Source organism: Oncorhynchus mykiss, chromosome 9 (genome assembly GCF_057628025.1).
Source record: "Oncorhynchus mykiss isolate SJ-2025 chromosome 9, ASM5762802v1, whole genome shotgun sequence".
Classification (NCBI taxonomy): domain Eukaryota; kingdom Metazoa; phylum Chordata; class Actinopteri; order Salmoniformes; family Salmonidae; genus Oncorhynchus; species Oncorhynchus mykiss.
Genome location: NC_143030.1, coordinates 15865722 through 15890742, shown reverse-complemented (window position 1 = coordinate 15890742; position 25021 = coordinate 15865722). Strand labels below are relative to the sequence as shown.

General features: G+C 45.3%; 2 protein-coding genes across 2 annotated transcripts; one reads left to right on the top strand and one right to left on the bottom strand.

The window, feature by feature from the left end:
* The first annotated feature begins 738 nt into the window (after positions 1-738).
* On the top strand, positions 739-6976 carry LOC149980775 (uncharacterized). Its single transcript, XM_090183544.1, has 2 exons — positions 739-880; positions 981-6976. The coding sequence occupies exon 2, from the start codon at positions 993-995 to the stop codon at positions 6900-6902; it is 5910 nt and encodes a 1969-aa protein (XP_090039670.1). The 5' UTR covers positions 739-880; positions 981-992; the 3' UTR covers positions 6903-6976.
* On the bottom strand, positions 6925-24380 carry LOC110531500 (lysophospholipid acyltransferase LPCAT4). Its single transcript, XM_021614710.3, has 13 exons — positions 23819-24380; positions 21495-21861; positions 17688-17800; positions 17164-17224; positions 16802-16860; positions 15019-15053; positions 12994-13048; positions 12797-12879; positions 12492-12617; positions 12023-12176; positions 11763-11855; positions 9580-9715; positions 6925-9237 (listed from the first exon to the last, which is right to left on the bottom strand). The coding sequence occupies exons 1-13, from the start codon at positions 23906-23908 to the stop codon at positions 9020-9022; spliced, it is 1590 nt and encodes a 529-aa protein (XP_021470385.2). The 5' UTR covers positions 23909-24380; the 3' UTR covers positions 6925-9019.
* Positions 24381-25021: the final 641 nt, after the last annotated feature.

The following is a 25021-nucleotide window of genomic DNA, read 5'->3' as shown; positions in this document are numbered from 1 at the left end:
TTGATATGTGGGGTTTTGATACCACCTCCCCTCTGTGTTTCCTGTAGGTTACAGTGGTTGATACGTGGGGTTTTGATACCACCTCCCCTCTGTGTTTCCTGTAGGTTGCAGTGGTTGATATGTGGGGTTTTGATACCACCTCCCCTCTGTGTTTCCTGTAGGTTGCAGTGGTTGATATGTGGGGTTTTGATACCACCTCCCCTCTGTGTTTCCTGTAGGTTACAGTGGTTGATACGTGGGGTTTTGATACCACCTCCCCTCTGTCTTTCCTGTAGGTTGCAGTGGTTGATACATGGGGTTTTGATACCACCTCCCCTCTGTGTTTCCTGTAGGTTGCAGTGGTTGATACGTGGGGTTTTGATACCACCTCCCCTCTGTGTTTCCTGTAGGTTGCAGTGGTTGATACGTGGGGTTTTGATACCACCTCCCCTCTGTGTTTCCTGTAGGTTGCAGTGGTTGATATGTGGGGTTTTGATACCACCTCCCCTCTGTGTTTCCTGTAGGTTGCAGTGGTTGATACGTGGGGTTTTGATACCACCTCCCCTCTGTGTTTCCTGTAGGTTGCAGTGGTTGATACGTGGGGTTTTGATACCACCTCCCCTCTGTGTTTCCTGTAGGTTGCAGTGGTTGATACGTGGGGTTTTGATACCACCTCCCCTCTGTCTTTCCTGTAGGTTGCAGTGGTTGATATGTGGGGTTTTGATACCACCTCCCCTCTGTGTTTCCTGTAGGTTGCAGTGGTTGATACGTGGGGTTTTGATACCACCTCCCCTCTGTGTTTCCCTCGCAGGTCGGAGCAGTGCTGGATTTGCAGTACCTGTCTTCTCTCCTCACCTCAGACCCCGATACCATCGACCTCCTAGCACAGGAGGAGGCACAGGTGTTACAACGTGCTCTATCTCTCAAATAAAAGTCAAACAAAGAAATGCTTTGATGTAGCCTATTTCATTGGTGTGTCTCCTGTCCCTCTCTCCTCACAGGTGGATCAGGAGATGCCAGACGTGCCTGCCAGTGTTACTTGCAGTGACCCAGAGGACTACGCTACCCACACTGCATCTGAAGGCTGTACTGCACAACAACAGGCCCCGTCACTCACAGAACACAGAGAAGCTCTGAGCCCACCTATGACATCATATGAATTACAATTCGAGAGGCACTGCAGGTCTATGTCCACCAGTATTCATCGTAAGAGGCGTTCAACTTCAAACTACGATAACCACAATGTACCTGACCACGGGCCTCCATTGTTCATACAGACCCAGGACGGTTGTACTGTTAGTTACCTCATCCCTCCTACCCCTTCACCGTCTGGAACTTTCCAACTGGCAACCTCACAGAACGGCATGTTTCAGCTTCAAGGTCCCTGCCCTCCTCCTCAACCTGGGAACAACTACTCCCACAATGCACCATTCCCAATGCCCACACCACACCTCCGAGCCTTCCCTCTGCCACCTCTACCTGTTAGTCACAAAAATGACAACTACCACAACGCACCACCACCGCAAGGGTTTTTCGTCCTACCGGAAAACTATTCCCCACTCCCTACCCCTATGGCAGGCCAGGATGCATTTCAGATGTGTCCTCCACAACGTTCCAGGCACTTTGTGTTCAGTGAGGACAGCTCTGAGGGTGGACCCTTCATGTTTATTCCTATGGGAGATTACGTCCCCCACAATGCACCACTTCCGATGATAATGAACTCCCCCTCCCCATTTCCTTTCTCGGAACATCAAATCCTGAGTTATACTCCTAGTAACCAGACTTCCCAACACACACAGTATCATTATCCAAACAATACTATTGCTGTGACTGATGTCTACTATCCCCCAGGAGCTTTGCCTGTAGAAAATGAAAACAATCAGAATCTTTATATAACAACTGGGCCTAATACAGCCTATGAAGCTATATTGTCACATGGTCATAGCTCGTCAATAGAACTACCCGCCGCCATCTTGCCTGTTGTGGGCAGCAGTGGTCAATATAGAACAGGACATTCAGCCTCAAACTTTGTGGTTCAGGAATCAAAAGACCCGCTCTCAATCACTTCAGTCCTTGACCTCCAGGGCGGTCCTCTGCAAGGGGATCTTCTAGCCTCCGAGCCCACCACATCCTCAACCACGTCTGGGGTGCTCAACAACCTGCACCGGATTAAGTCCGATCAACAGAACTACAACCAGTCAGGTCAACAAAACTACAACTCCCGGAACGAGGCAAACTTGTCAAACTTGTCTGTCCCCTTAAATACGAGTAAAGATGGGTTAACCTTCACGATCCTGCCTCTGGAAAGAGAGGAAGATGGAGTGATGGAGGGAATGAGTGAAGAAGATGAGGACTCGGGCGACTCCACCGCGGGGCAAGTGGGAGACGTGCTGAAACAGGAGGATCTGGAGGAAAAGAAAGAAGAGGAGGGATGGAGAGAAGAAGAAGAGGGAGGAAGAGAAGGAGTAGTACTATCACCCATCCAGACATATCCTTTCCCCTCCCCTCCTCCTGTCTCTAGTCTAGGCCCGCCTACTCCGATTGCATCCCCCGGCCCTTTCCCTCTGGCGGCTTATCACGGGGGCAGGAGGATGTTGACGGAAAACCCACCATTCCGCCCCCCTAACCTGAGACTCCTAGCCATGGCGGCACTCATCCACTCTGTCTCTTCAACGCCCCCGGAAGGCCAAGGAGACGACAACAAGGACGAGGGTCAACTGAACTGGAAGCCCCAGGATCCTCGCCCCTTTCAGCTGTCTCACCCTGCCCGGGACAGGGACAGGGTCACCCCCCCTTCAGGCCATGGGGATGGGGATACCCCCTGCACCGTACCCATCCAGTCCTTCATCATGGCTGTCTCCTGCTCCACCCCCAGAGGCGACCCCTTCCTGGATGCTCACCTGACAGGCTGGGTTAGGGACACCCCGAACCCGGCAGGTGAGGGAGATCCAGAGCCTCTACCTCTATGGGCTACTGCCTCTCTCTCAGACCCCACAGAGGAGCCTCAAATTGGGGAAGGGAGTCTGGAACACAGGCCTCAGCTGGAGGAAGGTCCTAGACTGGATGTGACTGGGAGAGGAATGGAGGTGGAGGCAGCTGACAAGGGAGGTGAGGAGGAATGGAGGGTGATAGACACTTCGTCATTCGACGGGCCCAACACTGAAACATCTGATAGTTTCAATGCTAAAACGTTAGACTGTGTGAATAGTTCAGCTTCAGATGGCAACAAAGCTGAAGCTTCAGACATGCACATCAGTCCTCAAGCTTCAGACATGCGTATCAGTCCTCAAGCTTCAGACATGCGTATCAGTCCTCAAGCTTCAGACATGCGTATCAGTCCTCAAGCTTCAGACATGCGTATCAGTCCTCAAGCTTCAGACATGCGTATCAGTCCTCAAGCTTCAGACATGCGTATCAGTCCTCAAGCTTCAGACATGCGTATCAGTCCTCAAGCTTCAGACATGCGTATCAGTCCTCAAGCTTCAGACATGTGTATCAGTCCTCAAGCTTCAGACATGAGTATCAGTCCTCAAGCTTCAGACATGCGTGTCAGTTCTCAAGCTTCAGACATGCGTGTCAGTCCTCAAGCTTCAGACATGCGTGTCAGTTCTCAAGCTTCAGACATGCGTATCAGTTCTCAAGCTTCAGGACTGGACCGTGCCAACGTTAAAGCATTAAATAGAATTGATCTTAAGGTGACAAATGTGTCTGAAACAAATCCTCCAGACAATGTCAACACTCAGGCAACTAACAGTGCAATTGTTCAAGCAACAGACACAACCATCACTGAAGCACCTTGCGTTACTAACTCTGGAAGTTCAGCCACTGTCAACGAAAAGCTAACAGACGTGATCACAGCCACCGAAGCCTCTGGTATCACTGAGTCATGTGGTTCAGCTGGTGGCAACAAACCGTCGCCAGACTCTCCTGCTATTGACTGTGTGAAAGAGTTCGCTGACCCCAGTACAGTTCCTATTATCACTCAGGTGGACTCAGACATAGAGAGCTCACCGCCATCCATAAGCAGCAGAGATCCTGGATCAACCCTACTGTCAGACTGTATAAGTGAGACAGTGGAAGAAGCCTATCCTAGAATGGAGGAAACATGGAACCAGCCTATAGAAGGGGTGAACTTGGATGAGTCTATGTCCGATAGTCAGGCTTCCATACCTGGGCTGCTCCACCCTCACTCTGCCTGGGATGAGTCCACTCCACTCCCCCTGTGTCTGGAGGCTACAGGGGTCAACAACGACCAGCTCCAGTCATACATGCCCAGGGACAGCACGAGGGAGACGGCCAACATCTCTACCGCACACACCCTCCTCACCCTGGGGCAGGTTGAGGTGGAACACTCCCTCACCCCAGCGTCTCGTGGAAGTACAGAGGGAGAGACTGTTTTGGGTGGCACCGAGGGACAGATGAAGAGTGATGGAGAGAGAGAAAACGGGGTGGAGACAGGAGAGGAGGCGGAGATGGAGGTGAAAGAGATAAAGCAGCAGAAGAGAGAGACTGAGTCGGAGGTAGAGACCACCCAAACCGGTCAACGGGCAGATGCAGATAGAGGGAATACAGAAAGGAGAGAAAGAGAAGAAGACGAAGAGAGAATGAAGGAGAGGAACGAGATCGTTGGAAGACTTGAAGAGACGTCAAAGGCGAATCCAAGCAGAAACAGCAAGAGGTCAACTAGACATCAGAAACAGAGAGATAGTAGACGGAGGAAGGACACCATGAAAACAGAAGAGGGGAAGAAAGAAATAGAAAATGAAAAGGAGGTAGTAAAGAAAACTGAGAAAATGGAAATGAGGGAAGTAGCAGTTAGAGAAGAAGAAGAGGGGGAAGTAATAGCAACCGAAAACAAGATGGAAGAGAAAACAGAGAAAAAGAAACAGAGACCGTCAAGGAAAGGACGAGAGAGACAAGCTGTGAATAGAGAACAGGCTGAAGAGAAAGAACAGAGGAGTCACAGGGCGGTGCAGACGGAGTTCAAGGCTGCTACTGCTCCTAATATTAACACTGATAAAGTGAAGGTGACACTGAAAGAGCCTCAACAGCGTCAAGGCCAGAAAACGGAGGCAGACAGAGAGACGTTGAAACAACGGGACGAGGCAAAGGATAAGACACAAAAGCCAAGTACCATGACAGGACCTATGATAAGAGCAAGGAGGAGTAGCAAAGCTGCAGAGAAGGGGAAAGAGTCGTCGAAAACGAAGAAAGAGACAGAGAAAGAGGATGAGGCAAAAAGGACAGAAAAGCCCCGTTTTATCCCATGTCCTATGATAACCACAAGAAGGAAGAGCAGAGCAGCAGAGAAGGAGAAGCCCAAACCAGGAAACACAATGAATAAAGTACCATCTGTAGAGATGGATGAAGAAGAGGGCGAGGGAAAAGAGCAAAGATCTGAAAGGACCAGAACTCTAACTCCTGTGACAAGAAAGCAAAGAAAAGATGCAGAAGGGAAAAAAGAAGGGAAGCCAAACACAAAGAAAGAGACAGGTGGCGAGACAGAGAAACAAAGGGATGAGGTAGAGGAGAGGACTGAAAACCCCTGTCCCATCACTAGTACTGCGACAAGCCGTATGATCACAACTAGAGGGAACTGGAGAGCTGAAGAGTGTAAGAAAGAACAGAATCCGCACACAGCTCAAAAAGAGGCCTTGGCTACTACCCCTAATATCTACACTGATAAAGAGAGGGAAGAGGGAGGGAGAGAAGAGAGGGAGGACGTACCAACCTCAGGGAAGGTGACGTGGAGAGAGCTCAGTCCTATGACAAGAAGGAAATGGGGAAAGAACGACGTGGAGAGGAAAGACGAGAAGGAGCCGAGCACAGCACATATGGAGATAGATGGAGAGATGGGGAAAAAGGAGAGAGAGACGATTGAGAAGCCTAGTCTTAGACGTCCTGTGACTAGAGCAAGAAGGAAGGATGTAGAGGTAAAGAAAGAGGATAAACCAAAACCAGCAGAGAAAGAGACAGGAAAACAAGGGAACGAGACAAAGGAGGAGAGGACTGAAAAGTCTTCTCCTATTCCAAGTCCCATGGCAAGAACGAGGCATGCTAAAGCCGTAATGGGCAGGAAGGAGCAGAAGGAAGAGTCCGCAAACACTGCAGAGGAGGAGACGGGGAAACAAGGGGACAAGGTGGAAGAGCAAGTGACAGAAAATCTGAAAAGTAAAACTATCGAGGGGGAAGGGACTATCGAGAATGATGCATTCGTAACCAACAGGGGTCTAAACCGTAAAGGAATGAAAAGGAAGGTGGGAGAGAGTGGGGATATGGGAGGGAAGAAGGAAAGACAAGTAGTGGTTCAATCTGAAGAAGGGAGCCATTTAGTATTAAAAAAGCTTAAAACTAAAAACAGGAGAGGACTAACGGAGGAATCCACCTCCTCCTCCAAAGGAAAGATAGAGAAGGTAGAAACCGATGCTAAGATAACAGGAAACAGAGGGACAACAGAAAACAAAATAGAGCTAAAGACCATTCCAGCATCCAGAACCAAACACAGTGAAGGGAAAAGGGAGATAGAAACAGTTCTGTCCCCTGTAACTGAACGGAGGACAGGAAAAACAGAGGGAGGAAAAAGAAATGGAGAGACCATTCATCCTCCCTTCCCAGCCAAGCTCAGTAAAGTGGAGGAGGATGAACCAACACAGGCAGAGGGTCACACATCTGACGAGAAGAGAGAGAAAGTGGAACCCAAGAGAAAGCCAGAGATGGACAGAGCGAGAGAGAGATGGAGCCAGAGAGTGGGTAAAAGACAGAGACTGAGTGAGAAGAGAGAGAAAGTGGAACCCGAGAGAAAGCCAGAGATGGACAGAGCGAGAGAGAGATGGAGCCAGAGAGTGGGTAAAAGACAGAAGAGAGGGCGGAAGGATGGGAGAAACAAACTTCAAAGGAAAAGGAAGAAGGCCTCTTTAAAATAAGGCTACAATGAAACAAAAGGAGTCCAATGTTTAACATTCAGTTTAATAGATTAAATGTAAAATACAATACAAAATCCTGAGAATAGTAATTTACATAATCATTTGGTTTGTATATTTTGTTCATTAAATCAATACAAATTCACATACCACATCCCATTTCAAGCCTTACAAAATAAGACAGACACTCTTAATTTGATTAAAATCGTATTACATTTATAAATAAACACTACCGCAATACTATTTTCACAGCATCTTGACAGGCAGATCCAGAGAATTGTGTAACAATCATAGCTAGGCTATGTAGCTATGACATTGTAAACAAGTCTTAAAAGACCACATATAACCCATCTGAAAGACATACGCACTAGTTCACTATGAGTCGTTCCCTTTGATTTCTTAGAGAACGGCGTGTTAAATTGGCATTACTGTCGATACCGTTGAGCTGCCTTAGGTTTTTCTTCAATTTCACAAAATGGCGTAAGCCCCATTAGAAATAGAATTCCTAGAAGGGGATCCCCATTCAAGTCGATGTACAGTGCCTTGCGAAAGTATTTGGCCCCCTTGAACTTTGCAACCTTTTGCCACATTTCAGGCTTCAAACATAAAGATATAAAACTGTATTTTTTTGTGAAGAATCAACAACAAGTGGGACACAATCATGAAGTGGAACGACATTTATTGGATATTTCAAACTTTTTTAACAAATCAAAAACTGAAAAATTGGGCGTGCAAAATTATTCAGCCCCCTTAAGTTAATACTTTGTAGCGCCACCTTTTGCTGCGATTACAGCTGTAAGTCGCTTGGGGTATGTCTATCAGTTTTGCACATCGAGAGACTGAAATGTTTTCCCATTCCTCCTTGCAAAACAGCTCGAGCTCAGTGAGGTTGGATGGAGAGCATTTGTGAACAGCAGTTTTCAGATCTTTCCACAGATTCTCGATTAGATTCAGGTCTGGACTTTGACTTTGACTCTCCGTCCCAGTCTCAGGTCTTTTGCAGACTCCATCAGGTTTTCTTCCAGAATGGTCCTGTATTTGGCTCCATCCATCTTCCCATCAATTTTAACCATCTTCCCTGTCCCTGCTGAAGAAAAGCAGGCCCAAACCATGATGCTGCCACCACCATGTTTGACAGTGGGGATGGTGTGTTCAGGGTGATGAGCTGTGTTGCTTTTACGCCAAACATAACGTTTTGCATTGTTGCCAAAAAGTTCAATTTTGGTTTCATCTGACCAGAGCACCTTCTTCCACATGTTTGGTGTGTCTCCCAGGTGGCTTGTGGCAAACTTTAAACAACACTTTTTATGGATATCTTTAAGAAATGGCTTTCTTCTTGCCACTCTTCCATAAAGGCCAGATTTGTGCAATATACGACTGATTGTTGTCCTATGGACAGAGTCTCCTACCTCAACTGTAGATCTCTGCAGTTCATCCAGAGTGATCATGGGCCTCTTGGCTGCATCTATGATCAGTCTTCTCCTTGTATGAGCTGAAAGTTTAGAGGGACGGCCAGGTCTTGGTAGATTTGCAGTGGTCTGATACTCCTTCCATTTCAATATTATCGCTTGCACAGTGCTCCTTGGGATGTTTAAAGCTTGGGAAATCTTTTTGTATCCAAATCCGGCTTTAAACTTCTTCACAACAGTCTCTCGGACCTGCCTGGTGTGTTCCTTGTTCTTCATGACGCTCTCTGCGCTTTTAACGGACCTCTGAGACTATCACAGTGCAGGTGCATTTATACGGAGACTTGATTACACACTGGTGGATTGTATTTATCATCATTAGTCATTTAGGTCAACATTGGATCATTCAGAGATCCTCACTGAACTTCTGGAGAGAGTTTGCTGCACTGAAAGTAAAGGGGCTGAATAATTTTGCACGCCCAATTTTTCAGTTTTTGATTTGTTAAAAAAGTTTGAAATATCCAATAAATGTCGTTCCACTTCATGATTGTGTCCCACTTGTTGTTGATTCTTCACAAAAAAATACAGTTTTATATCTTTAGGTTTGAAGCCTGAAATGTGGCAAAAGGTCGCAAAGTTCAAGGGGGCCGAATACTTTCGCAAGGCACTGTATAACCAACCGGTAGCCATCAGTATGCTTCAGAGTTCCTTCACTCAGTCGTTCTTCTTACTGGGCAGAGGAGAGCCGTTATCAGCCGTTTTGTAAGGCAAGGCCGTTCTGTTGTCGCTAGGCGATCCTGCATTGTTGTTCCCTGCCTTCCCTTTGGTCAGAGGAGAGGATGGTGGTGAGGACTCCACCCCCTCAGGTGTGAAGTACTCGCTGATCAGTTTCTGATAGGTGGGGTGGGTGGTCAGCACACTGAACAGGTCTTCTGTAGAGATACAACCACATAGCATTGCAGTTCCAAGGGACAGTGGGACGAACAACAGGACATGGCTTTCACAATTAATCTTTCCTCGATTCCTTGCATCTGCTCTCCTTGCCTCCTTCTCATTGGAGAAAAAGGTCCTTGGAACTTCTCGAATGCTGTTGAGAAGGAGGCGAGGAGATGGGTTGCGAGGGATCGCAGAAAGACGAATTGAGAAACAGCCATAACTAGGGTCCAACAAACAGGCGGAGAAGTTTCTAATACACCACTAATAATCAAGATAAGTTTCAAGTTATTCATGTATTTGAATGTCAACATTGTTAGTGGATGGGTGCCTGGGCTTACGTTCGGTGGGCGCTCCTCTCAAGGACAGTTCAGTGTACAGTTCCTCTGTGTGGTACTGAGGACTCCCCACTAGCGCCCCCATCAGGTCAGACACGTCCACTGCAGTCAGACTGCCACTACACTCTCTGTCATACAGCTGCAGACAGTTTACACTGGGTTCAAATATATACATTTATGTAAATATATACCATTTATATACTGTCTATGTAAAATATATTAATGTAGTTTATATAAAATATATTAATTTAGTATATAGGTTAAAGCTTCCTCTTTATACCGTAGTAACCGGACATACCGCCTGGGTGCCAGTCTATTTCTCCTCCCTTGCCAACTCCTTATTGAATTGTCATTGCAAACATGTTGGAGTTGACAAGAGCACTAACCGATCTGGGATCCAGGCTACGTATAGTACATACAGTTAGTTATAGGTTCAAACGTATAACTGCATATCGTACATACCAAGTTTAACATGTATACTCTCCACAAACACTGGGGTTCTAAATCTACTCTCCACAAACACTGGGGTTCTAAATCTACTCTCCACAAACACTGGGGTTCTAAATCTACTCTCCACAAACACTGGGGTTCTAAATCTACTCTCCACAAACACTGGGGTTCTAAATCTACTCTCCACAAACACTGGGGTTCTAAATCTACTCTCCACAAACACTGGGGTTCTAAATCTACTCTACACAAACACTGGGGTTCTAAATCTACTCTCCACAAACACTGGGGTTCTAAATCTACTCTCCACAAACACTGGGGTTCTAAATCTACTCTCCACAAACACTGGGGTTCTAAATCTACTCTCCACAAACACTGGGGTTCTAAATCTACTCTCCACAAACACTGGGGTTCTAAATCTACTCTCCACAAACACTGGGGTTCTAAATCTACTCTCCACAAACACTGGGGTTCTAAATCTACTCTCCACAAACACTGGGGTTCTAAATCTACTAAACACAAACACCGGGGTTCTAAATCTACTCTCCACAAACACTGGGGTTCTAAATCTACTCTCCACAAACACTGGGGTTCTAAATCTACTCTCCACAAACACTGGGGTTCTAAATCTACTCTCCACAAACACTGGGGTTCTAAATCTACTCTCCACAAACACTGGGGTTCTAAATCTACTCTCCACAAACACTGGGGTTCTAAATCTACTCTCCACAAACACTGGGGTTCTAAATCTACTCTCCACAAACACTGGGGTTCTAAATCTACTCTCCACAAACACTGGGGTTCTAAATCTACTAAACACAAACACCGGGGTTCTAAAACTACTAAACACAAACACCGGGGTTCTAAATCTACTAAACAAAACACCGGGGTTCTAAATCTACTAAACACAAACACCGGGGTTCTAAATCTACTAAACACAAACACCGGGGTTCTAAATCTACTAAACACAAACACCGGGGTTATAAAACTACTAAACACAAACACCGGGGTTCTAAATCTACTAAACACAAACACCGGGGTTCTAAATCTACTAAACACAAACACCGGGGTTCTAAATCTACTAAACACAAACACCGGGGTTCTAAATCTACTAAACACAAACACCGGGGTTCTAAATCTACTCTACACAAACACTGGGGTTCTAAATCTACTCTACACAAACACTGGGGTTCTAAATCTACTCTACACAAACACTGGGGTTCTAAATCTACTAAACACAAACACCGGGGTTCTAAATCTACTAAACACAAACACCGGGGTTCTAAATCTACTCTACACAAACACTGGGGTTCTAAATCTACTCTACACAAACACTGGGGTTCTAAATCTACTCTACACAAACACTGGGGTTCTAAATCTACTCTACACAAACACTGGGGTTCTAAATCTACTAAACACAAACACCGGGGTTCTAAATCTACTCTACACAAACACTGGGGTTCTAAATCTACTAAACACAAACACTGGGGTTCTAAATCTACTCTACACAAACACTGGGGTTCTAAATCTACTAAACACAAACACCGGGGTTCTAAATCTACTAAACACAAACACCGGGGTTCTAAATCTACTAAACACAAACACCGGGGTTCTAAATCTACTCTACACAAACACTGGGGTTCTAAATCTACTCTACACAAACACTGGGGTTCTAAATCTACTCTACACAAACACTGGGGTTCTAAATCTACTCTACACACACTTGGAGCAGAACTTACAGTGAATGCAGTGTGAAGGAGGGACTTAAATCCCAGAAGCCCAGAGACTGATGTCACACTTAAATAGATCTGCCTGAGGTCCACCTTGTCATCCTGGAACACACACACGTACTGTTAACACATACAGAGAGTATGCAAAGTACACAACACCAAGGAATACTTATGGAAATCTACTACTTCAGTACTCGACACAGAAGCACACACACACACCACATTTGATGCCGGTTGGTGGTGGCCAGTTTAACCTTGGAGTAGTTTACCTTGGAGTAGAGTCCACAGATCTTAGCAGCAGTCTGTCTGTCTGTCAGTCCCAGGAGTGGTGCCAGCTCATCCACACCAGCCCTCCAACCCTGTTCTGACTGACACCTGTCAATTATCTTACTCAGTGCTGCCTCCACCTCGAACTCTCTGAGACTGAGGATGGAGAGAGAGAGAAAGATGACAGGGGCAAGAGAGAGCGAGAGAGAGAGAGTGATAGATGAGAGGGGCGAGAGAGAGAGAGTGATAGATGAGAGGGGCGAGAGAGAGAGATGAAAGGGGCGAGAGAGAGAGAGATGAGGGGCACGAGAGACAGATGAGAGGAGCGAGAAAGAGAGATGAGAGGGGCCCAGCAACAAAGGGGGGACCAGCTCCATATTAATGCCCATGATATTGGAATGATGAGATGTTTGACGAGCAGGTGTCCACATACTTTTGATCATGTAGTGTACATACACACACGTCTCTTACCCGTCTTTATGCAGCAGAGAGAGAGTTTCTCTGGCAGGTGGTTCTAGGGGGAGGGAGAGCCCACCCAGTTTTCTGGTAGGAACACGCCCTTCCATCACATGGTCTGTCGCCGGGATGCCCAGGGTCCTGATAGACACAAGAGGTTACAGATGTTAGAATCATCTACACACATTCAGAAAATACATGCATCCAAAGCAAACAGATAGCCAAGTATACATTATGCAAATACAGAGGCAAAATTGACCACAACATGCCAAACAGTGGGAAACGTCCACAAACTACACACACACGCTGTGTAGACTCACTTGGCCATGAGTTTCTGGACATTGTCTGCATACAGATTCGGGTCATCCTTCTCCTCCTGGGAGGGGGTGTATACTGGCAGGTACTGTAGCCAATAAGAGAACATACCTTTTTTACTGACAGGTATTACAGCCAATGAGAAAACAGGAAATTCTTCTTCGGTGAGTGGTCATTCTGATTATGGACAATATGACCTTACCTCAACAGTAACGTTAGTGTAGAGCTGAGAGCAGGTGTGCCACAATGCCTCAACCCTGGAGGGAAAAACACCCCCACCAATCAGTGAAATATCATATATTGAACACTTGTTTCCAATAATATGTATGTTAAATTGAGATTTGATAATGAAGTTGATAATGAGCTCTGGCGCTCATCGGATGTGGCAGGGCTTGAAAACTATTACGGACGACAAAGGGAAACCCGGACGCGAGCTGCCCTGTGACGAGAGCCTACTAGACGAGCTAAATGCCTTTTATGCTCGCTTCGAGGCACGCAACACTGAAGCATGCACGAGAGCACCAGCTGTTCTGGATGACTGTGTGATAACGCTCTCGGTAGCCGATATGAGCAAGACCCTTAAACAGGTCAACATTCACAAAGCTGCTGGGCCAGACGGATTACCAGGACGTGTACTCAAAGCATGCGCGGACCAACTGGCAAGTGTCTTCATTGACATTTTCAACATCTCCCTGACCGAGTCTGTAATACCAACATGTTTCAAGCAGACCACCATAGTCCCTGTGCCCAAGAATGCGAAGGTAACCTGCCTAAATGACTACCGACCCATAGCACTCACATCTGTAGCCATGAATTGATTTGAAAGGCATGACTCACATCAACACCATTATTCAAGAAACCCTAGACCCACTCCAATTCACATACAACCCCAACAGATCCACAGATGATGCAATCTCTATTGCACTCCACACTGCCCTTTCCCACCTGGACAAAAGGAACACCTATGTGAGAATGCTATTCATTGACTACAGCTCAGCGTTCAACACCATAGTGCCCACGAAGCTCATCACTAAGCTAATGACCCTGGGACTAAACACACCCCTCTGCACTGGACTTTCTGACGGGCCGCCCTCAGGTGGTAAGGGTAGGCAACAACACGTCTGCCACGCTGATCCTCAACACTGGGACCCCTCAGGGGTGCGTACTTAGTCCTCTCCTGTACTCCATGTTCACCCATGACTGGGTGGCCAAACACGACTCCAACACCATCAGTAAGTTTGCTGACAACACAACAGTGGTAGGGCTGATCACCGACAACGATGATACAGCCTATAGGGAGGTCAGAACTGGCAGTATGGCGCCAGGACAACAACTTCTTCCTCAAAGTGAGCAAGAAAAAGAAGCTGATCGTTGACTACAGGAAAAGATGGGCCGAACAGGACCCCATTAACATCAACGGGGCTGTATTGGAGCGGGTCGAGAGTTTCAAGTTCCTTGGTGTCCACATCACCAACAAACTATCATGGTCCAAACACACCAAGACGGTTATTAAGAGAACATGACAAAACCTTTTCCCCCTCAGGAGACTGAAAAGATTTGGCATGGGTCCCCAGATCCTCAAAAAGTTATACAGCTGCACCATCGAGAGCATCCTGATCAGTTGCACTGCTTGGCATCTGACTGTAAGGCGCTACAGAGGGTAGTGTGTACGGCCCAGTACATCACTGGGGCCAAGCTCCCTGCCATCTAGGACCTATATAATAGGCGGTGTCAGAGGAAAGCCCATAAAATTGTCAGAGACTCCAGTCACCCAAGTCATAGACTGTTTTCTCTGCTACCGCACGGCAAGCGGTACCGGATCGCCAAGTCTAGGTCCAAAAGTCTCCTTAAAAGCTTCTACCCCACAAGCCTTAAGACTGCTGAACAGTTAATAATTAACAATTAACACCACCCCTCCCTTCATTTGTTTTGTACACTGCTGCTACTCGCTGTTTATGATCTATGCATAGTCACTTCAGATGACCTCAACTAACCTGTACACTGACTCGGTACCGGTACCTCCTCTATATGGCCTCGTTGTTATTTTATTGTGTTACTTTTTTATTATGTTTTACTTTAGTTCTTGAACGGCACTGTTGGTTATTAAGGGCTTGTAAGTAAACATTTTACGGTAAGGTCAACACTTGTTGTATTCGGCGCATGGGACAAATAAAGATTGATTTGAATGATTATTAGACGTTTTTATTTCATATAGATGGTGTCTTACCAGGTAGTTCCCCTGTGGGTCCAGCGCACAGTATCCTAGAAAGTAAAGCATGTTTTTAAACAGGCATAGAAATAATAACTCTAGAAGGTGAACTGCCATGTGCAGACAGTACATCACCCATGGGTCTACGTCTGACTGTACAGGCATGCTGTGGGGCCATGAGAGTTCCAACATCCACAAACATTAACTATGATTAGAAACCACATGCTATTTCTTTATACGATAAGGTAGGGTGCTCTCAGTCACAATTCCAATGCGCTCCGGGTTAAAATCCCACAAGCCCAACCTTAGCCATTAGTGGGGGGAAATGCAAAACTGACCCAAGATAAGCATCTAGTGCCAACTTCAAGTTTCAATGTCACATGCACACGTACAGTGCATAGTCTTTCTTTCTTGCTAGCTCTAACCCCAACAATGTAATACTAGAAATAACAACGTAGAACAAAACACAAGATATAAACACAAGTAGCAAGTAAGCATACTATATACAGGGTCAGTTCCAGTACCATATTTACAATGTGCAGGAATACTGGAGAGATGGAGGTAGATATGTATAGGGGTAAGGGTACTATATACAGGGTCAGTTCCAGTACCATATTTACAATGTGCAGGAATACTGGAGAGATGGAGGTAGATATGTATAGGAGTAAGGGTACTAGGCAACAGGGTCAGTTCCAGTACCATATTTACAATGTGCAGGAATACTGGAGAGATGGAGGTAGATATGTATAGGGGTAAGGGTACTAGGCAACAGGGTCAGTTCCAGTACCATATTTACAATGTGCAGGAATACTGGAGAGATGGAGGTAGATATGTATAGGAGTAAGGGTACTAGGCAACAGGGTCAGTTCCAGTACCATATTTACAATGTGCAGGAATACTGGAGAGATGGAGGTAGATATGTATAGGGGTAAAGGTACTATATACAGGGTCAGTTCCAGTACCATATTTACAATGTGCAGGAATACTGGAGAGATGGAGGTAGATATGTATAGGGGTAAAGGTACTATATACAGGGTCAGTTCCAGTACCATATTTACAATGTGCAGGAATACTGGAGAGATGGAGGTAGATATGTATAGGGGTAAAGGTACTATATACAGGGTCAGTTCCAGTACCATATTTACAATGTGCAGGACTACTGGAGAGATGGAGGTAGATATGTATAGGGGTAAAGGTACTATATACAGGGTCAGTTCCAGTACCATATTTACAATGTGCAGGAATACTGGAGAGATAGAGGTAGATATGTATAGGGGTAAAGGTACTATATACAGGGTCAGTTCCAGTACCATATTTACAATGTGCAGGAATACTGGAGAGATGGAGGTAGATATGTATAGGGGTAAAGGTACTATATACAGGGTCAGTTCCAGTACCATATTTACAATGTGCAGGAATACTGGAGAGATGGAGGTAGATATGTATAGGGGTAAAGGTACTATATACAGGGTCAGTTCCAGTACCATATTTACAATGTGCAGGACTACTGGAGAGATGGAGGTAGATATGTATAGGGGTAAAGGTACTAGGCAACAGGATATGATAAACAGAGTAGCAGCAGCGCACATGATGATTGTGTGTGAGGGGATGTGTGTAGAGTCAGTACAAATGTATGTGCAACTTCACCCTACACCTTCCGCTGCGTCGGTATGTAAACTACCAGTCACAGTGCTGCTTCCTCCTGACAACAAGCACCCCTGGAGCCAGCGCTTCCACCCCTCCGTTCTGACACTCAATTTCTCTGCTGTATCCCAATATTGACGCAGTCCAGTCTACTCACCAGTTTGTTGGGGTAGTGCAGCAGGACAGGTTGGACTGGGACTCCAGCTAGGAAGGCACCTAGGAAGGAGACAGAACAGCAAACCAGTCAGCTCACCCCCCTATGTAACACAACATACCATCCATTACTTTAGGTGTAGAAGAAGTGACATTCTTTATTTACCAACCCGGGGTTCAAATACTATTTTAAATGATCTCAACTACTTTATCTGGGCTTGATTGAGCTTGACTGGCACAATGGAACCAGTAGAATAGTCACAAAAGTGCAAACCCCGCCCATCTGGCACCCTAGGCAGGCTAAAGCAAAGGCAAAAAGCATTTGAAAGATTTCAAATATTATCTGAACCCAGGTCTAAATCTCACCAGGTTTGAACTTTATGAGAGTGGTGCCGTTCGTCGTGGTGCCTTCTGGGAACATCAGCATCTGGCCATGAGAGAAAGGGAGACTGTTTGATGAATAGAGACAATGAGAGCGATGGGAATTTAGAAAGCAAGGGAGTTCGTAGAACCAGTTCTATGTTCTCCCATCAGGAAGGTTCATTCGGAGGAGGGACTGATGAATAGAGGTGTGTTAAACCAGTTCTATGAAAGCCGTCCCTTCATCAGTAAAGTTCATTGTTGGCCGCCAGTAACATTATTCGAACATGACATACCAGTATTGCAAGTCAACAAAGTTGTAGTGCTATATGACGCAAGACTGATGCAGTGAGGTTCATGTGTAACTGGTGGGATGTGAACCAGCGTCTTCTGTCTTAACCATTAGACCAAGAGGAAATCATTGTAGTCTGCTAGCAACAATTGGGTTTGCATGTCTCAGGCAGGGCTTCTACGTTACACCAGTTCCCCCATGAGCCTAATTTGACCCCTGCCCTCTGATCCCTGCTTACCTGTGGCCAGTAGCCATTGGAGGTGAGCCTCTCTTTGATCTGAACGACAGCCCGTTTCCTGGATTCTGGATTCTTCCTGTTTACCAACACTGACTGGTTAAACTCCAGGAGGGCTGAGAGAGAGAAAAGACAAACCATACACACGACTGTTATAATGTGACATAGCCAAATTGACATGATAATTATATTCATTAGGACACAAACGCCACTGAAGTGCTACTGAAGAGAGGAGAGGGAGAGACTTAAACTCTATAGGGAGAGAGAACAGGGAAATGTGAGAGAGGGAGGGAGAGACTAGAGAGAAAAGACAGGGAAATGAGAGAGAGGGAGAGAGAGACTAGATAGAACAGACAGGAAAATGTGAGAGAGAGAGACTAGAGAGAACAGACAGGGAAATGTGAGAGAGAGAGAGACTAGAGAGAACAGACAGGGAAATGAGAGAGAGAGAGAGGGAGAGAGAGACTAGATAGAACAGACAGGGAAATGTGATAGAGAGAGACTAGAGAGAACAGACAGGGAATTGTGAGAGAGAGAGAGACTAGAGAGAACAGACAGGGAATTGTCAGAGAGAGAGAGACTAGAGAGAACAGACAGGGAATTGTGAGAGAGAGAGAGACTAGAGAGAACAGACAGGGAAATGTGAGGGAGAGAGGGAGAGAGAGACTAGATAGACAGGGAAATGTGAGAGAGAGAGAGAGACTAGAGAGAACAGACAGGGAATTGTGATAGAGAGAGAGAGACTAGAGAGAACAGACAGGGAATTGTGAGAGAGAGAAACTAGAGAGAACAGACAGGGAATTGTGAGAGAGAGAAACTAGAGAGAACAGACAGGGAAATGTGTGAGAGAGAGAAACTAGAGAGAACAGACAGGGAAATGTGTGAGAGAGAGAAACTAGAGAGAACAGACAGGGAAATGTGTGAGAGAGAGAGACTAGAGAGAACAGACTGGGAAATGTGTGAGAGAGAGAGACTAGAGAGAACAGACAGGGAAATGTGTGAGAGAGAGAGAGACTAGAGAGAACAGACAGGGAATTGTGAGCGAGCGAGAGACTAGAGAGAACAGACTGGGAAATGTGTGAGAGAGAGAGAGACTAGAGAGAACAGACAGGGAATTGTGAGCGAGCGAGAGACTAGAGAGAACAGACAGGGAATTGTGAGAGAGAGAGAGACTAGAGAGAACAGACAGGGAATTGTGAGAGAGAGAAACTAGAGAGAACAGACAGGGAATTGTGAGAGAGAGAAACTAGAGAGAACAGACAGGGAAATGTGAGAGAGAGAAACTAGAGAGAACAGACAGGGAAATGTGAGAGAGAGAGAGAGACTAGAGAGAACAGACTGGGAATTGTGAGAGAGAGAAACTAGAGAGAACAGACAGGGAAATGTGAGAGAGAAACTAGAGAGAACAGACAGGGAAATGTGTGAGAGAGAGAGACTAGAGAGAACAGACAGGGAATTGTGTGAGAGAGAGAGAGAGAGAGAGAGAGAGACTAGAGAGAACAGACAGGGAATTGTGAGAGAGAGAGAGACTAGAGAGAACAGACAGGGAATTGTGAGAGAGAGAAACTAGAGAGAACAGACAGTGAATTGTGAGAGAGAGAAACTAGAGAGAACAGACAGGGAAATGTGTGAGAGAGAGAAACTAGAGAGAACAGACTGGGAAATGTGTGAGAGAGAGAGAGACTAGAGAGAACAGACAGGGAATTGTGAGCGAGCGAGAGACTAGAGAGAACAGACAGGGAATTGTGAGAGAGAGAGAGACTAGAGAGAACAGACAGGGAATTGTGAGAGAGAGAAACTAGAGAGAACAGACAGGGAATTGTGAGAGAGAGAAACTAGAGAGAACAGACAGGGAATTGTGAGAGAGAGAGAGACTAGAGAGAACAGACAGGGAATTGTCAGAGAGAGAGAGACTAGAGAGAACAGACAGGGAATTGTGAGAGAGAGAGAGAGACTAGAGAGAACAGACAGGGAAATGTGAGGGAGAGAGGGAGAGAGAGACTAGATAGACAGGGAAATGTGAGAGAGAGAGAGAGACTAGAGAGAACAGACAGGGAATTGTGATAGAGAGAGAGAGACTAGAGAGAACAGACAGGGAATTGTGAGAGAGAGAAACTAGAGAGAACAGACAGGGAATTGTGAGAGAGAGAAACTAGAGAGAACAGACAGGGAAATGTGTGAGAGAGAGAAACTAGAGAGGAGAACAGACAGGGAAATGTGTGAGAGAGAGAAACTAGAGAGAACAGACAGGGAAATGTGTGAGAGAGAGAGACTAGAGAGAACAGACAGGGAAATGTGTGAGAGAGAGAGACTAGAGAGAACAGACAGGGAATTGTGAGCGAGCGAGAGACTAGAGAGAACAGACAGGGAATTGTGAGAGAGAGAGAGACTAGAGAGTACAGACAGGGAATTGTGAGAGAGAGAAACTAGAGAGAACAGACAGGGAATTGTGAGAGAGAGAAACTAGAGAGAACAGACAGGGAAATGTGAGAGAGAGAAACTAGAGAGAACAGACAGGGAAATGTGAGAGAGAGAGAGAGAGACTAGAGAGAACAGACTGGGAATTGTGAGAGAGAGAAACTAGAGAGAACAGACAGGGAAATGTGAGAGAGAGAAACTAGAGAGAACAGACAGGGAAATGTGTGAGAGAGAGAGACTAGAGAGAACAGACAGGGAAATGTGTGAGAGAGAGAGACTAGAGAGAACAGACTGGGAAATGTGTGAGAGAGAGAGAGACTAGAGAGAACAGACAGGGAATTGTGAGCGAGCGAGAGACTAGAGAGAACAGACAGGGAATTGTGAGAGAGAGAGAGACTAGAGAGAACAGACAGGGAATTGTGAGAGAGAGAAACTAGAGAGAACAGACAGGGAATTGTGAGAGAGAGAAACTAGAGAGAACAGACAGGGAAATGTGAGAGAGAGAAACTAGAGAGAACAGACAGGGAAATGTGAGAGAGAGAGAGAGAGACTAGAGAGAACAGACTGGGAATTGTGAGAGAGAGAAACTAGAGAGAACAGACAGGGAAATGTGTGAGAGAGAGAGACTAGAGAGAACAGACTGGGAAATGTGTGAGAGAGAGAGAGACTAGAGAGAACAGACAGGGAATTGTGAGCGAGCGAGAGACTAGAGAGAACAGACAGGGAATTGTGAGAGAGAGAGAGACTAGAGAGAACAGACTGGGAATTGTGAGAGAGAGAAACTAGAGAGAACAGACAGGGAAATGTGAGAGAGAAACTAGAGAGAACAGACAGGGAAATGTGTGAGAGAGAGAGACTAGAGAGAACAGACAGGGAATTGTGTGAGAGAGAGAGAGAGAGAGAGAGAGAGAGAGACTAGAGAGAACAGACAGGGAAATGTGAGAGGTGGCGATGAAGAGGGAGGAGAGGAGGGGATGGAAAAGGTGAAGGAGAAAGATGGAAGATGGGGAAAGAGTGTAGGACAAAGAGACAAGAGACTAAGAGGGGGAAGGTGTGAAAGAAAATGAGGGAAAATACAACTTTAGCACACATTCAGAAGAGAGTCATGAGAGTTGTGTTCAAATATTCATTAGTTCCTTGTGCTGTTGGACTACTAAATGCAAAGTAGACTGTATCGGTATATGTACTTATCTAGTGCAGTTGGGACAGTGGTCGTTTGTGAGTGAATGTATTAATGTATTAATGATGGACTGACTGGTTTAAATGTGTATGATGTGAAAATGTATGTGATTCTTTTAATGAAGGTGATGCCAAAGAAAAATGTCCATCCTGTCTCTTTAAAAGGGCAACTTTGACCCAGAACCTCTTCCCAGTCTCCCACAAAACACTCACCCCCTATAACGGGAATGCTTTGGTTCTCTGATCTAGACACCACCGTAGGCAGCTGGGTTTCCGTCAGCACCAACATATCCAGGAAGCTACTGTGAGGTGCCACTGCCAACACAGGAGCCTCCTTATGCCCCGCCCTACAACCTTTGACCCGGAACCAGAAGAACCCCAGGAAGAAAAACACTGCCCGGCTAAGGAACCAGATGATGGGGTGTAGTAACCATCTCCTCCACCCAGTCGTTACTGGCCGGGACCGTTCCACCTCTGAGAGGCCAGCCAATCGGAGCCGGGCAATAGGCCACATGATCAGGAAGCAGAGGACAGCCAGAAAAACTCGTATGGGGACGAGGATGGAGCCCAACACCATGCCCTGTGGATGGGAGGGACAGGGATATGATATATGGAGGATATTATGTTGCATAGGGTAGATTGAAGTCGGAAGATGACATACACCTTAGCCAAATACATTTAAACTTTAAACACAATTCCTGACATTTAATCCTAGTAAAAATTCCTTGTTTTAGGTCAGTTAGGATCACCACTTTATTTTAAGAATGTGAAATGTCTGAATAATAGTAGAGAATTATTTATTTCTGCTTTTGTTTCTTTTTCAGTTCCGCCCACACATTTTCTATAGGATTGAGGTCAAGGCTTTGTGATGGCCACTCCAATACCTTGACTTTGTTGTCCTTAAGCCATTTTGCAACAACTTTGGAAGTATGCTTGGGGTCATTGTCCATTAATTTCTTGACTGATGTCTCGAGATGTTGCTTCAATACATCCACATATTTTTCCCGCCTCATGATGCCATCTATTTTGTGAAGTGAACCAGTCCCTCCTGCAGCACCCACACAACATGATGCTGCCACCCCCGTGCTTCACGGTTGGGATGGTGTTCTTCAGCTTGCAAGCCTCCCCCTTTTTCCTCCAAACATAACGATGGTCATTATGGCCATACAGTACTATTTTTGTTTCATCAGACCAGAGGACATTTCTCCAAAAAGTACGATCTTTGTCCCCATGTGCAGTTGCAAACCGTAGTCTGGTTTCGTTTTTGAAACAGTGGCTTCTTCCTTGCTGTGCAGCCTTTCAGGTTATGTCGATATAGGACTCGTTTTACTGTGGATATATATACTTTTGTACCTGTTTCCTCCAGCATCTTCACAAGGTCTTTAGCTGAGGTTCTGGGATTGATTTGCACTTTTCAAACCAAAGTACATTCATCTCTAGGAGTCAAAACACGTCTCCTTCCTGAGAGGTATGACGGCTGCATGATCCCATGGTGTTTATATGTGCGTACTATTGTTTGTAAAGATGAACGTGGTACCTTCAGGCGTTTGGAAATTGCTCCAAAGTATGAACCAGACTTGTGGAGGTCTACAATTTTTTTTCTGAGGTCTTGGCTGATTTCTTTTGATTTTCCCATGATGTCAAGCAAAGAGGCACTGAGTTAGAAGGTAGGTTTTGAAATACATCCACAGGTACACCTCCAATTGACTCAAATGATGTCAATTAGCCTATCAGAAGCTTCTAAAGCCATGACACCATTTTCCGTAATTTCTCAAGCTGTTTTGAAGGCACAGTACATTTAGAGTATGTAAACTTCTGACCCACTGGTATTGTGATACAGTGAATTATAAGTGAAATAATCTGTCTGTTAACAATTGTTGGAAAAATGACTTGTGTTATGCACAAAGTAGATTTGCCTCTATACTCGAGCATTTTGAATTTGAGATCAAATATTTCACAAGTCGACAGTACAGAATGTCACCTTTTATTTGTGGGTATTTTCATACATATCTGTTTTATTTGAAGGTGTATAAGTATTTGGACAAATTCCCTTATAGTGTATTAAAGTAGACAAAAGTTTAGTTTTCGGTCCCATATTCATAGCACACAATGACTACATCAAACTTGTTGACTACCAACTTGTTGGAGGCATTTGCATCTTGTTTTGGTTGTGTTTTCGGATCATGTTGTGCCCATTAGTAACTGAATCGTGAATAATGCAGTGTCATTTTTATTATAAATAAGAATATTATATATTTCTGAACACTTCATTTAATGAACTACATTAAATGTGGACGCTACCATGATTACAGATAATCATTAATCAATCGTGAATAATGATCAGTGTGAAAGTGGTATAAATATAATGTAGCCTGCCGGGCAGCCGCTAGTGGGCGCTATGTTTGGATAGTTGAGATCCATAACGTCCACTGGCGGCTGACCAGGTTAGGCATAATGGTGAGAGGTTAGCATGTTTTGGAGGTATGATCGTTGTGCAGCTCTTACCACATTTCCTCAAGCATAATAAGACAACTCACCCTTATTAACTGCGCCCTGGTCAGTTTCAACGTGTGCACAAATGGGTGTTGGGAAGAATAAGTTGCTTGGTGACTGTTCTGCCTCTCCATGGCGACTAGACAAGCCTTGACAGATCAAACCAGATTTCAAATGAACCCTTTCAGCTTTGTTGAGTGAGGTATTCACTGAATGGTAATACATATGCCGTAGAGTCGAAAGTTAATTCCGCTGCAACTGTTTTGCTTTGCATAAAACCTGATATCTCAAAATGTGTCTAGATACAGAGAGCGAAGGACAGGAGACCGAGTGCGAAAAAGCTGGTTGGATAAAAAATAAATAAAGAGTAGTCCAAAATGAAAACTAGCCAAGTGAAGACGTGAACCCGTACAAAACAAACAAAAAATCCCAAACGTTGATTTATTGTACTACAACACAATGAACGTTATAAGAAAGGTGCGCTAGCGTCCTTGCACATAAAGTAAAAGAATAACAACAACCTGGGTAGTTAGTCCATCCTTTTAACATACCACACCTGTCACGCTCTTCAGAAAGACATGACAAGTGAAAGACTCCGACAATGGGAGGATTCGATTATGCTGAGCCGCGAGACACTGGTCTATGGACTGTGACGTGAACGGGGAAAAGCGGTAAGGGAGGAGTACCCTCTCAAAAAGAACAATAATATGTGCTTCTTGGTCATTTTGTTAACAAGGCAGCATGGTGCATCGTCCAGAAACGTACATATAATTTCCATAAAGTATATTTTTTAATTTTCAAACGACTTTTCATTGGTAAGGCAGATATGGCAATCAATTTAGCATATGCTACTCATTACCCCACATGCTTAATTACATCACTTTGGTTTTAAGCCGATGTCGCCGTGGGCTTTGAACGGGCAACCTGGCTCACGCCTAGGAGTTCCAAAACGAATGCGATCAAATTTCACCCGGTGCAAAACACGCTACACCAGGCTCCCGAGACAGATTAATCGAATCCCCTCACTGACATCCAAGCAACCACGGTTGTGGCATCAAGTCGAACCGGTTAAAAGGTCGGTCACAGGTACAACATGTTTAGCCTATTGGCCTACACGCCCAGTCGAGCGACAGTCATCTAATTAGGGTGTTAAAGTTCATTTATTGTGCCAAAAAAACTATTGATCATTTGTTTTACATTTAGCCCATTTAGATAGCTTGCCAGTAAACATGTTTTGAGAAAATAGT

What these genes read in the sequence shown, in the direction of transcription:
- LOC149980775 (XM_090183544.1), top strand. Translation starts at nt 993, where the DNA reads ATGCCAGACGTGCCTGCCAGTGTTACTTGCAGTGACCCAGAGGACTAC.
- LOC110531500 (XM_021614710.3), bottom strand. Translation starts at nt 23,908, where the DNA reads ATGGAGAGGCAGAACAGTCACCAAGCAACTTATTCTTCCCAACACCCA. An exon ending in TGCACTACCCCAACAAACTG is followed by an intron (nt 15,054 to 16,801) that starts GTGAGTAGACTG and finishes TTTACTTTCTAG; the next exon opens with GATACTGTGCGCTGGACCCA. An exon ending in TCTGTGGACTCTACTCCAAG is followed by an intron (nt 11,856 to 12,022) that starts GTAAACTACTCC and finishes TGTGTGTTCCAG; the next exon opens with GATGACAAGGTGGACCTCAG.